General features: G+C 37.2%; 3 protein-coding genes across 4 annotated transcripts in view; 1 reads left to right on the forward strand and 2 right to left on the reverse strand.

The window, feature by feature from the left end:
- Window positions 1-12159, reverse strand: part of LOC107688121 (RNA polymerase I-specific transcription initiation factor RRN3-like) — a 24837-nt gene extending 12678 nt beyond the window's left edge. For both annotated transcript variants that reach the window (XM_016485696.1, XM_016485694.1), the window contains exon 1: window positions 12149-12159. The gene's annotated coding sequence lies outside the window, so the exon portion shown is untranslated. The remainder of the gene's footprint in view (window positions 1-12148) is intronic.
- LOC107688122 (mpv17-like protein) lies at window positions 5509-8066 on the reverse strand. The gene is made up of 4 exons (XM_016485697.1): window positions 7340-8066; window positions 7189-7259; window positions 6728-6757; window positions 5509-6547 (listed from the first exon to the last, which is right to left on the reverse strand). Exons 1-4 carry the CDS (start codon window positions 7644-7646, stop codon window positions 6362-6364), a joined length of 594 nt encoding a protein of 197 aa, XP_016341183.1. The 5' UTR covers window positions 7647-8066; the 3' UTR covers window positions 5509-6361.
- The window catches only part of LOC107688145 (pyridoxal-dependent decarboxylase domain-containing protein 1-like), a 14512-nt gene continuing 11128 nt past the window's right edge, over window positions 9644-13027 (forward strand). Inside the window, exons 1-5 of the mRNA XM_016485726.1 lie at window positions 9644-10014; window positions 10723-10796; window positions 10940-11008; window positions 11173-11247; window positions 12072-12218. Coding sequence (XP_016341212.1) covers window positions 9994-10014; window positions 10723-10796; window positions 10940-11008; window positions 11173-11247; window positions 12072-12218 — 386 coding nt within the window. The 5' untranslated portion in view covers window positions 9644-9993. The remainder of the gene's footprint in view (window positions 10015-10722; window positions 10797-10939; window positions 11009-11172; window positions 11248-12071; window positions 12219-13027) is intronic.

A 13027-nucleotide genomic window follows, 5' to 3' on the forward strand; every position in this document is an offset into this window, starting at 1 on the left:
TCACCTCATCAGGCGGCGGCTACATAAGCCACGCAAGCCCTGCCATCTAGGAGATTCCTCCATGAGACTGAGCACTAACTTGCCCTCTCATTTTTCCCACAGAAAGCAGCGTGTGACCGACCAGCCCCACAGGAGCACTGCACGGACCCTCTGCACTGGGAAGACGGAAGAGAGCACTCATGGCACCGGAGCACCTACCTGGACCTTTCTCCCTCGCACCCACCACACCAATAAATCCACCCTCCGAGGTATTGATTGAGATTACTTGTCGTGTGATTCTTCACCCCGTTACAGTATGTAATTTCACAGTATTTTCACCTCCTAAATTACTGCACTACTTGTGCAGTCACTATTCTATAATGGTACAATTTACTCAGGCCGATGACATTTTTTTTGTATGACATAAAAAAAAATCTTTTTTTACTTTTTAAAAATTCTTTTTTTTTTTTTTTTTTAAATTTTTTTTTAGTTTTTATGTGATTTATTACTGAACATACATTTACATACATTATGGTACAGTACAAATATTTTGAGCGTCCCTTATTCTGTCCCTTATTTTGTTATAAAGAATCACAATTGTCCCTTATTTTCCATTTCTGAAGTTAATTGGCAATTATCTGTTGACTCCTCCGACAGCGGCACCTTGCTCAGAAAAAAAAAGTCAGATGTTGGAGATATGAGAGCAAAAAATTATAAAAATGGATGATCGAAAGCGCAAAGACGGTGCTGAAAAAGCCAGTATAAAAAAAATAAATAAACTGTATACTGTATACAAAATGCTTACATTGTAAATGCAGTAAAATAATTATATACTCTTTATAGGCTACATTACTCTTTTTATGTAAGAAATTAATGTGGGATGTAAAATATTTATCTGAGGTTTTGGTAACTTAAAGGAATAAAAAAAAAAAAGACCCACTGTTCTTTCATGTTCCACAGAAGAAAGTCCTACAAGTTTGAAATGGCATGAAGGTGAGTAAATGATGACAGAATTTTCTTTTTGGGGTGAACTATACCTTTAATATTGTTTTCTTAATAGGCTACAGTATTTTTGTAAAATTTGTGAGAAATCAAACAATAATTGGTGGACTCTTTATTGAAGACCACAGGCACATAAGATTTGAGAATTTTGTTTTGGTATTGTCATGAAAAGAATGTCACAATACAAATGTTCTTTCATAAGATTTGCCCTGTTGAACAATACAGTCTTAAGTGAAATTATCTTTTACAGTAAATGATCTTTTCCAGATTCTTTGCTTAGCTTAATTGTGCAATAGTTTCAAACAGGTAATTAAAAAAAAAAAAATAGTGTCAATGTATGAATGCATCTGAAACTGCATAAAAGGCACCTGAGATCCACCTGAAAGCTGCATATAAATATCTAGAAAACTGTTGTGAATAAAAGAGGACACTTTCGTTGAGTTAACTATCAAACCGTCTGCCATCCATCCGGTTCATTTACACTGCTGCTTCTAAATTGGTATGAGCAAACAAAGATAAGAGGAAGCAAACCTAATAACACTTCTCAATGTCCAAAGGTTGTACAGTAGAGATGAGATTCGATAAAAGCAGGACACTAGAACATGTCTGGGTTACAATCCCGTTGGTCGAAACTCACATATAAAACAGACTATTAAATGTCGGAAAATACATAATTGTATTTATTTTGTCATACAGCCATTCTTGTCAGTGCATAATCTCAAAATAGTGTGGTATAAAGCATGAAACACAAAATCAATCAAATCGACATAGTACAAAACATAATTCAATTGTAAACATTTTCAATAAAAACACCAAAGTCAAAAAATTAATATTGCAACAGGAGAGAAAAACAAAAGTCCGCTTAGGCAATGCCATATGGTTGAATATCCTCTTCTGTAACCTGTTAAAATAAAACAAGAAAATGTTGAAACTTTTATTTTTGTCATTTAAAAGGTCTCTTTCTCTCTCTTGTGTGTATTTGTTCTATTATTTTATCCTACTGTCTGTGTCTATCTATATTATTTAGCCTATTGAATCCACTTGGAAAACAATGAATTTGTGTTTTCATACACTTTTCATATAAAGTTTATAAATACTCAGTTTTGCTTATTTTTTTTTTTTTTTACATAACATTGTGCAAATTATGAGTTAGGCCTATATCATGTAGTAAAACAATATTCATATAGTACATTAGCAGGGTGAATCCTCTTAAATATGAAGATACATCTGTTATACTTTAGACTGTAAGTCTCCATTGTTTATATGATACTGTAGGTTTGGTTGATGTTTAACAGAGTGATCTGCCCTTACTTATGATGCAAATACTTCCTCAAAGTCATTTCATTGACATGTTTCCTTTCTCTCTATGAGCAGCTTTTTTGTCATGCCAGTTATTAAATCAAGAATAAGTAGAAACAGTCATAAAACATTTTTTTTTAAACTTGTTTGAAACATTTCATCAAACATTAATTGATAAACTGATGAAGTTGGCATTGTTATTACCTTAATTAGTGATGCAAAATAGACAACCAGACATAATTAAATGGTATTAACCTGTACGTGATGGTTCATATGGCCTGTGTTTCTGTTCTGAGAGTCTGTCCTCCGGTCACTGTCGCAGATACAGTGCTCACATTATCCTGAGAGGTCATTGCAAAAGCCACTGGTACCTGACTGCCATCTCTTCTGAGCTTTGCTTGACTGGCCACTGCACCTTGACCACGGGGCCCCCCATTTCTCCTGAGGGAGTTTCTGATTCCGCTCGAGAGGCGGCTGGAGAACCTCCTGACAACCCCTGCCAAACCCCTGCCCTTCTTCAGCAACCCCACATCATCCTCAAGCTCCTCGGGGGGCACCTCAATATTACCCGTGTACCAGAAAACCCACCAAATGAGACTCAGGAAAATGATGATGGCTCCTGCGTATATCAAAAAGTCGTAGAAAAACAAGTCTCCAAACACGCCGAGCAATAATATGACGAGACCAAGAACGTCGAAAGCCACCGCAAGCCAGAACGCGCACGAACAGCGCCCGAGACCGCCCGGCGCTGCCTCCATCGTCAAGCTGTTTTTACTGTTACCTTTGGTCGGTTGGGACTGTTGAATTGCTTTTTTGAAAATAGCAGCTGTCTACATTAAGACTATAGAAGGGTTTCCGGTTGTTTCATAGGTAAGCGGCGCGAAGGAAGGATCTCTCCGTTACCACTTCACCTGGAAGGGAGTGGCATAGAGCGGTGGGTGCGTCTTAAATACAGACTCACCTAGATACAGTACACCTGAGCTGTGCTGCCCCGAGTGTCCGACACAACACTAGCACTTCAGGTACACTTGCTGTACAGTGTGCCTTCAATTGACGGTTTTTGTTTGATATTTTCAGGTTTTTTGGAGTAACAAAAACATACACTGAAAATCATTTGGTGTGGAAAACATTTAACTCAAAAATTGCTAGAAAATTTCACAATTTATATAGAAAGAATGTGCAAGTAACACACTGAACTGAACATGACACTTTGAAGTTGAAAGACTGAAACGTACTTCAGTAATCTTCTGATTCTGATACTACAACTATTTATAACTATTTACAATTTTTTACAGTAGTAGCCTATCAGAATGGGTTTAGAATGTTTCTGTAATCTTTTTTTGGATGGCAGTGCTGGTTTTCCAATATACCAGATGTTCAGGGAAAATTTAGTTTTGTAGTAACAATGACTATGTAATAAAATAAAATGTAGGCGATATTAATAATATATTAATAACATTAAAATTATAATACATCAATGTGGTAAGTTTGTATAATTTGAATTGAAATGATAGTTGTATTTGTATATGATATATGATATATAATATTATTGTACAAATATAAAATATTTGTATTTGATTATTCATTCACTTATTTATTTATTTTTGACAGTAGCTTGGCTATACCAAAATATGTAATGAAAATGTAAGGTTTAGGTAAGATCTTGGGTAAAACCTTATCTGGGCCATGTTTCTCAAAAGTAATGTGAGCCTGGTGGCAATGATCTTTACAATAAACTTGCTCACAGTGCTTTTGGGAAATGCAACCCTGGACTGTCTTTTTATATCCAAAAACTCAAAAGCTAAAAAAAAAAAGATGAAATCTAGAAATGTACACACATTTAGAACATAAACACATTTCAGTGGTCTTCAACCTTTTTGACTGGATGGCCTCTCATTATCCAAGACAATATTTTAAGGTCCCCATGTAGACTTCTGGTACTTCTGCTGTAGTGACAAGGTTTCTTGTTTTCAAACATTTTAATTTACAGTAACCAGGAATGTCAATATATTAACTATAATAATTACATTAAAATTATATGAATATATTTATGTGACTTTTCCACATTGTGATTTATAGGACAAGGTATTAAAATTATCTTTAACTCAGAACTATGGCAATTTCTTCACAGTTTCAGTTAGCTGACATAACTAGAAGAAATATCTATATATTTATTAAAGAAATTTCCTTGACTTTTAAAATTTATTAATTAAAAATTCATGCCAGTTTTCATCTTGATTTTTAGTTTTACCTTATTTTTAAGCATTTTACATCATCTTGAGTCCTCCTCGGAAGTCTGCTCAGACTCCCTTTGTGGGCTCCAGCTCCCTGGTTGAGAACCACTGCACATTTAGCACATTTAAAAATAAGAAAAAATAATTTTCTTAAATCCTTGAGTTCCAAGTTTGCTTTTTAAATATATAAATGCAGTAACAGCCATATCACACTGCAGCCCAAGACTGGTTGCCCACTGAAGCTAAGCAGGGTTCAACCTGGTCAGTACCTGGATGGGAGACCTCCTGGGAAAACTAGGTTGCTGTTGGAAGAGGTGTTAGTGAGGCCAGCAGGGGGTGCTCACCCTGTGGTCTGTGTGGGTCCTAACACCCCAGTATAGTGACGGGGACACTATACGGTCAAAGAGCACCGTCTATCGGATGAGACGTTAAACCGAGGTCCTGACTCTCTGTGGTCATTAAAAAGAAAAAAATCCCATGGCACTTCTTATAAAGAGTGGGGGTGTAACCCCGGTGTCCTGGCCAAATTCCCTCCACTGGCCCTTGTCTCTCATGGCCTCCTAATAATCCCCATCCACTTGATTGGCTCTATGACTCTCTCTCCTCTCCACCTGTAGCTGGTGTGTGGTGAGCGCACTGGTGCCGTTGTCCTGTGGCTGCTGTCACATCATCCAGGTGGATGCTGCACACTGGTGGTGGTTGAGGAGAGACCCCCCACATGATTGTAAAGCGCATACACAATAAAGCACTATATAAATGCATTATTCATTAATTAAATAAAAAGTAACTTGATACAAATGGTGTGTCATGCAAACTTCATGTAAGAAATGGCAAGTATTTAATCTATGACTTTCTGATGTTTATTCTCATCATTCTTAATTTGTCTAAAAACAACATACATTTAAAAACCAAAATGAAAAGGCATTTTTGAAACTAATATGCTAAAGTCATGACATGAATGTACACAGTACCTAACAGAGTTTTTTTTCTGTCCTGTTGTCAGAGGTCACTGCATGCAGTGAGCGGCGCGCACACCAGACATTTTTGCCCTTCTAAGATTAGCAAGTGTGTGATCCTGCCTAATCCAACACAGACAATCAGTACCGGAAAAGCTGTTTATCTGTTACCCAGCATCACCCTCAATATCTCATAAAATCTACATTAAGCTGTCGCGTTTCTCAATTCTGCATGGTTAAACACATCACCTCTCACATACACTTCCATAAAAACAGCATCACAAGAAACTGTACAACTCACCTACAAACAAAGCAAACACTGGTTTATCTAAAATGCATTGTGTAAACTGTGGAAAGCAATATGTAATCACAATAAATATATTTTTTACAAGTTTAATAAGATACAAATCTTTTTAATACTGCATCCCTTATGAGTACATGTGCATGTAAACCTTATGAGTGAATGCGTCTTCATTTCTCTTTAGAAAGACAGTTACGTTTGGATAAAACACTGCACACACAGTATGTCCATTTTTTTAAAAATATTTCAATAAATTAATAAGGTATTTGGGTTGAATAGCAACCTAACCTGGGGCACAAAAGGCCCGTCCAAACCACCCAGTGAAATTCTTAAAGACACAATGCATTTCCCCTCAGTAATAAATAAATAAATTGAATCACATAAAACAAAAAACTATATAAAGTAAAATTGGGTTGTTCAACATAAAAAGAAATGAAAGGTGTACACGTATAAGTTAATTTTATACCACTCTTATTAAGATCAAAAGCAACAAGAGTTATAAACACAACACAGCCTCGATACAGTACCATTGTGGGACTCAACTGTCCATCCGCAAAGGCACAATGTTATTCATATGCGCCACTGTGTCTCTATTTCTCCTCGTCGGTACTGCGAGGTTGAAACCGTTTTTTGGGGGCCATGATCCAAGCTAAGGCCACTGCTACTGTGCCATCCCCACTCTGTCGCGAGAAACATAAGAACGTGGCCCACAAGAATGCTGAACAGCCCATGAATGCCGTCCTCAGGTAGAGAGGCAACAGAACAAAATTCAGAAACTGAAAGAAAATACAGACTAATCAACATAAATCGTGATTAGATGAGAAAAATGAACAGAATGCAGTTTAAGAATACTGACAAAGCAAAGGATCAAGAAGTGCTTATGGCACATTTATCTGGTTGTGTATATATATATATATATATATATATATAATATGGTGACAGAATGTGGTTCTTACCTGCATGAATGGCCAGTACATTAGTCCAGTCTGAAATGTAAAAATATATTTACACTATCAGCCATAAAAAGCTAGATGTTCTCAATATCATTTTATAATAATTTATAACATTTGTAAATGTATAACCCTTTCGAATACAAACCTAATAAATGACAAACTAAAATTACTTTTGTATGTCATCTTGTAAATTAATGTATTACATTTATATTATGTATACATATAGAGATAGAGGAGAGGAGAGAGAGAGACATCTTGACGTCAGTACAAAATATAGACTCTAGAAAGACACAGAAGGCTCTAGAAAGACACAAAAGGTTCAGAACTTTTCAGGTTCAGAAGGATTTTTCAACTAGTGTCCATATTTGATTTAGACATCGCTGGATTATTTTCTGTAAAGGAGGTTGTTCATGGGCTAACTGGTAAAAGATGTCTTCTTTTTGGTCGGTCATCAATGGGCCTACCTTGTATGTATTAAAAAACTTTTCTCGCCAGTCTGCAAATATGTCCTCTTTGCCCTCCAAGAAACTCACACCTGTGAAGACAATGAATTGAGTGATTAAACAAATAAGTGTGATATATGTGACTGTGATTGACATTAATACAGTACATTACCTGTGTAGAAGACACTGGTCGCCAAAGGTGAAGCAAAAGTTTGGTCCAAAAGCAGTTTGCGTAAAATCATACTGGCCGATCTTCCCGGGAAACGATGTTCTAAGGCTCGCAACCAGAAGTAATTGAAGTTACCTTGAAAGCTCAGCGCCACAATCGCCACGTTTCTCGTGTGCCTCCAGTCCATTTCCTCTCTCTGTGCGATCATGCACTGATGCACGAAATCCCCACCGGCGAACAAGCATCCGTACAGAGTCACATTGCTTATCCAAGGCAATACCTTTGCTCGTCTGAAATTTTTTTTTCTCATGTTCAACAAAACGGAAACTTGTAGGCCTACTTCCTAACCTTTGTAAATGACGTCGATGGACACGAAACAAAGCGGTGACCTGACATTGACAAACGGCCGTAGCTAAACTCATAAAATATGTTGCTCTACAAGTTCAATATTCTATTAAACTCTATTATTTCTAGTCAGTCTTGTTCAATATATTTAAAATGCACAATAAATTACAGATTAATGGTTTGACAGCTCATTGTGACTCTTGGTGAACATCCTTCAGAAACATTACAAAGGCAAAGCACTGCCAAATAAAACACAGATCAATCGAGTGCTTCGGTTCAGTCCATCTTCTTTGACTTTAAAAGACACAGCAAGGCAAAAATAAGAATTACATTCATTAATCCATTTAGCAGTTAAATGAAAAGGTTACAGCGGGCGTTGATCCAGTGATCAGCAGTTTCCCGTTACTTAGTCAGGTGCTCAAATCCCACATTAATCTGCCCGCGCGTTCAAGTGTGGCGCGTTTAAATCTGATCTGTATATAATAAAGATCCACCACATACTCAGTAAAACCAGTTGCTAGATTTTATGTTCGTGCGATCAACATTTACTGAGACTTTTGTGCTTACACAATGTTAACATATTTCATCCTTATATATGCCTCATATAAATCTTAAGCTAATGTTATGTGCCACTGTTTGAACGAATGTTTATTTAAGTCGGATCGTTTCAATGAATCACATTCACAGGTGTGAGTTTCTTGGAGGGCAAAGAGGACATATTTGCAGACTGGCGAGAAAAGTTTTTTAAAGGCACAATATGTAATTTTTTTGCCACTAGAGGGCGCGTATTCAAAACAAACAAAGAAACAAAGGCGTAGTTAGGTGACTGGGTGTGGAATCATGGGAGTTGTGGTCTTCATCCCCACAGCCGATGCAATCCGACGGGACTCCGGCAGAAATCATGTTCATGGATGAGCTAATGTATTAAAGATTTATTAACTTTGTAGTATGAAGCAGAGTGAGGCGGAAAGCCGTCGAAGCGAAATGAGGCCGCTGATCGAGCGCGACACATGGCTCGAAATCAGCGGAGCTTTTATTATTCCACAGTCGACCGCTTCCGCTCCTTCCGGAAAGCAGCGCTGTTTTATCATACTAGATACATTGGAACGTTCTGTTATAATGCTACTCTGTGCAGTCGTCACCTGTCTAATAAAATGCATAGCATATTAAAGCATCTTTGGTGTTTCCATGTTTTCTAAACCGGAAATCGAGGGTGTATGACGTAATTGGCAGGCGACACAATGACACTATAGACACGGTCCGTGTCACTAGTTAAAATTGCTTATTTCTCTGGGTTTAAACATTCTTCAAAACATTTGGTATAATGTAAGTACACAAGTCAGTAAAATATATAAAACTGTTCTAGTATTTTTTGGATATTTTAATAAAAAAAATCTTACATAATGTGCCTTTAATATACAAGGTATTGATGACCCACCATTGATGACCCACCCAAAAGAAGCCACTTTACCAGTTAGCCCATGAACAACCTCCTTTACAGAGAATAATTCAGTGATGTCTAAATCAAATATACAGCAGTTGAAAAATCCCTCAAACCTCAAAAAAACCTCTGAACGAAAAATCAGCTAAACGAATCGGAGAAGTCTGTTCCGAACATTTCCGATTCGTAATGAAAAGTAAAGTATAAAATATTTGAATAACAGCAATTTTACAAATAAAAATGTTTAATTAAACAGGTTTACGACTTACTTGTACGACAGTTGTATCACACGAATCTGATTAGTTTTGGTGAATAGAATTTTAATTAAAAAATTGCAAAAACTTTTCAACCGAGTCAAGTGATGTTGATTATTTTTAATCCAAATCCTATTTTGGTTCTCAATTACTATGTTTTTATGAGCTCAGTTATGACAACAACAAACTGAACATGGACACGTTACTTTTATTTAATCATAAAAGCATGTGACGTCAGAGACCACGTGATGATGTAAAAGATTTTTCGAACCAATTAGTTTTTGCAACGAACTGTTCGAAAGAACCGATTCGGGTCGGACTCCACATCACACTACACTGCATCATTACATGTCTTTGCATGGGGTAAACCACAGTCTATGTGGTAAACCGAGGAGCTCACGAAGACTGTAGAGGGGGCGTATGTTTAGGCTACGTCAGCGCTGCCAGCGTGGAGCGGCATGACACCAGGAAGTAACACTATTAAATTGACTATACAAATAACGAAGAGAAAGGGTACCTGAGGTGGATTTTTGTGCTTTTTGGATTTGCTTCCCTAAAATTACACAACACACGCACGGGGGCACGGAGAGTCCCTGCGACTAGGTTTTCAACATTGCATGGATAAGCCGCCCGTGAAGGTAATGTAGAACATCGTTCGTTCCCTGAAGGACTCGCTCATTTGAGTGAAGTACAGGAAGCTTATTCACTGTCATTGCCATAGGGAGGATGATGCGGAGCTATACCGGATTCAATAGAAGCCACAGTGCGTAAGGCTTGATCAAGTTTGATCTAAAAATCAATTGTGTTGCAAAATGAAGTGTTGTGTTATAGCAGGATGCACATGAGGACATGACATTAAATCTTTTATCGTCTGGACAAGGTGGACGTACCAGATGAGTGCTAGTGTGTTGAAACGAGCCTTGTCATCCGACAGGTTTTCGTCGTTAACACACCCCACATCCTGAATATCAGGAATTATAAGTGTAGAACAGATAAAGGAAGACAGCGCTACAGGCTTATTTTACACAAGCTGGCACAGTTTACAAGTAGAACAGCTTTTGTCAAGTCTGCCAATAGTATTTGTGGTATTTATTTTGTGCTTAAATATATTATAATGTTATGAACGCACTATTATCTCAAAAGGACAGAGGCCTAAATGTTTCCTCCTCTCTCATAGTCAGCGAAAGTGCCCTACAGGTGAAATATGAGTTTTGTTAAAGCCTGAGGAGTCATTTTATTTGATGTGACAAGAAATGTGATATACAGCCATTGTCATCAAGTTTGCGAGTTCTCCATGTTTCACTGCAATACCCTTTAAGGATAACCATATACATTTTACTGTGTAGATGATGGACCCTACACTTGCTGAGATGGGAAACCATCTCTCTGATGCCATGAAGATTTTGGAAAGTGGAAAATTGTGAGATTTCACCTTTCATATTAAAATATTTTCAGTAATTTCATTTAAAATACCAATACTAAGCCATCTTTATGTTAGGTTGACAGTATGTCCAAAGTTTAGTTTCACATATAACTAATATAACATTGTGTGGATGTATTCAGGGAATCTGAACAAGGCAAAGAAAGAAGAAAGTTGAGTTGGAAAGAAATTCCAGGACCCTTGCAAGGAGAGTGAGTGAGACTCTAATACTGTAAATCACAGTTTACATTTACACTGTTTCTTGTCTTGCTCTGTAATTCTACCCTGCTTATTTCTAAGGCATTTTATGGGGTTTAAAGTCAGTGCATATTAGCTATAAAACACTTTAGAGCCTTTTCCATTTTTTTTCTGACAGTGGACAGGATGTTGTCAGCATACTCCAGCTTGTCCAGAACCTGATGCATGGAGATGATGACAAGCAGGGTCAACGGTAGGTCACAGCATTATAGAGCTGCTCAGTTTGTCGTCCTAAAGCCAAGAAATGAATCCCTTGAGAATTTTGAACAGGTTTATTATAATAAACGATAATAATACTTGTATTCAGCAAGGTCAAGGATGCATTAAATAATGTTACAAAACATTTCTATGTCAAGTAAATGCTGTTTTTTTTTATTTTCTATTAATTAAAACAAGAATCCTGTAAATAAGTATCATGTTTCCAGAAAAATATTAAGCAGCACAACTGTTTTCAACACTGATAATAATAAGAAATATTTATTGAGCAGCAAGTCAGCTTATTAGAATGTTTTCTGAAGGATCATGTGACACTGAAGGCTGAAGTAATGATGCTGAAAATTCAGCTTTGATATCATGAGAATAAACTACATTTTAAAATATATTACAATAGGGAACAGTTTTTGAATTGTAGTAATATTTCACAATATTACTGGTTTTACTGTATTTTTGATCAAATAAATGCAGGCTTGGAGAGCAGAAGAGACTTCTTTTAAGAACATCTTACAAAAAATTCTCACAGACCCCAAACTTTTGAATGGTGGTGCAAGTAAAATACATCAGTAAAATAAGGTCTGTTATATATAGAACAACACAGAAAAGTGTCCTCAAGAAAAGTCTTTTTCAGTAATGTTAGTTGTAGGCCTTATTTTACTGATAAACCAAACCTATGGTGAAGTAGTCTTTGGGGTTGGTCTACAAATTGACGTCAAGACAGACCAGCTCCATTATATTGCACCGAGAGCATGTGTCATAAACCCCTCTACGTGTGTCATAAAACTATGAACGTCTGTTTAGCAGGATGCAGTACGTCGCAGAGCAGGGACACATGGCTCTACTGGGACATAGTCTGGCCGCATATATTTCTGTCCTGGAACGGGAAAGATTGAGAAAGCTGACCACCCGCATCCTGTCGGATACCACTCTCTGGCTCTGCAGGCTTTTCAGGTACTATCAAGTTCTCTCTGTGATCTCATGTGGTTTCGGTGTAATTCTCTTCTCGCTGTCATACAAACACTTTGAAGTGATTTAAAGCTAGCAATGTGTGTAAGAGCATTGAGAATGGGCTCCACATTTGGTTCACCTCAGCAAATTTAATTGTTGGTGTCTTCACTTAAAAACATTGAGCTTTTTATTAGAAAAAAAGCTTTTTTTTATTATTAGTGTGCAATTATCATTTAAAGGGATAGTTCACCCAAAAATGAAAATTCTGTCATTAATTACTCACCCTCATGTCGTTTCAAACCCGTAAGACCTTCGTTCATCTTTGGAACACAAATTAAGATATTTTTGATGAAATCTGAGAGCTGTCTGACCCTGCATAGACAGCAATACAACTGAAATGTTCCCAAGTCCAGAGACATAGCAAGGAGATCTGTAAAATAATCCATGTGACATCAGGGGTTCAACTGTAATTTTACGAAGCTACGAGAATACTTTTTGTGCGCAAAAGAAAAAAAAACAACTTTATTCAACAATTTGTCTCCTCTGCATCACCCTGTAGCGCCATTTTGGAGAGTATCAGCTGGATGTAAACAGCGTATGCTGTTCTGTGTCAGCTGCGTCACGCCGAATTGTTGAATAAAGTTTTTTTTTCTTTTGCACACAAAAAGTATTCTCGTAGCTTCGTAAAATTACGGTTGAACCCCCGATGTCACATGGTGGACGAGAAGCGCAGCGTCGTGTCACGCCGCGTCACGTCTTTAAAGTTCAAATACATTATTTTCTATGAGTGTAGGCACACCGGCGGCGCCGTT

Source organism: Sinocyclocheilus anshuiensis, unplaced genomic scaffold (assembly GCF_001515605.1).
Source record: "Sinocyclocheilus anshuiensis isolate Anshui unplaced genomic scaffold, SAMN03320099.WGS_v1.1 scaffold249, whole genome shotgun sequence".
Taxonomy (NCBI): domain Eukaryota; kingdom Metazoa; phylum Chordata; class Actinopteri; order Cypriniformes; family Cyprinidae; genus Sinocyclocheilus; species Sinocyclocheilus anshuiensis.

What these genes read in the sequence shown, in the direction of transcription:
- LOC107688122 (XM_016485697.1), bottom strand. Translation starts at nt 7,646, where the DNA reads ATGAGAAAAAAAAATTTCAGACGAGCAAAGGTATTGCCTTGGATAAGC. An exon ending in AGTTTTTTAATACATACAAG is followed by an intron (nt 6,758 to 7,188) that starts GTAGGCCCATTG and finishes TTTACATTTCAG; the next exon opens with ACTGGACTAATGTACTGGCC. An exon ending in TGTACTGGCCATTCATGCAG is followed by an intron (nt 6,548 to 6,727) that starts GTAAGAACCACA and finishes ATTTTCTTTCAG; the next exon opens with TTTCTGAATTTTGTTCTGTT.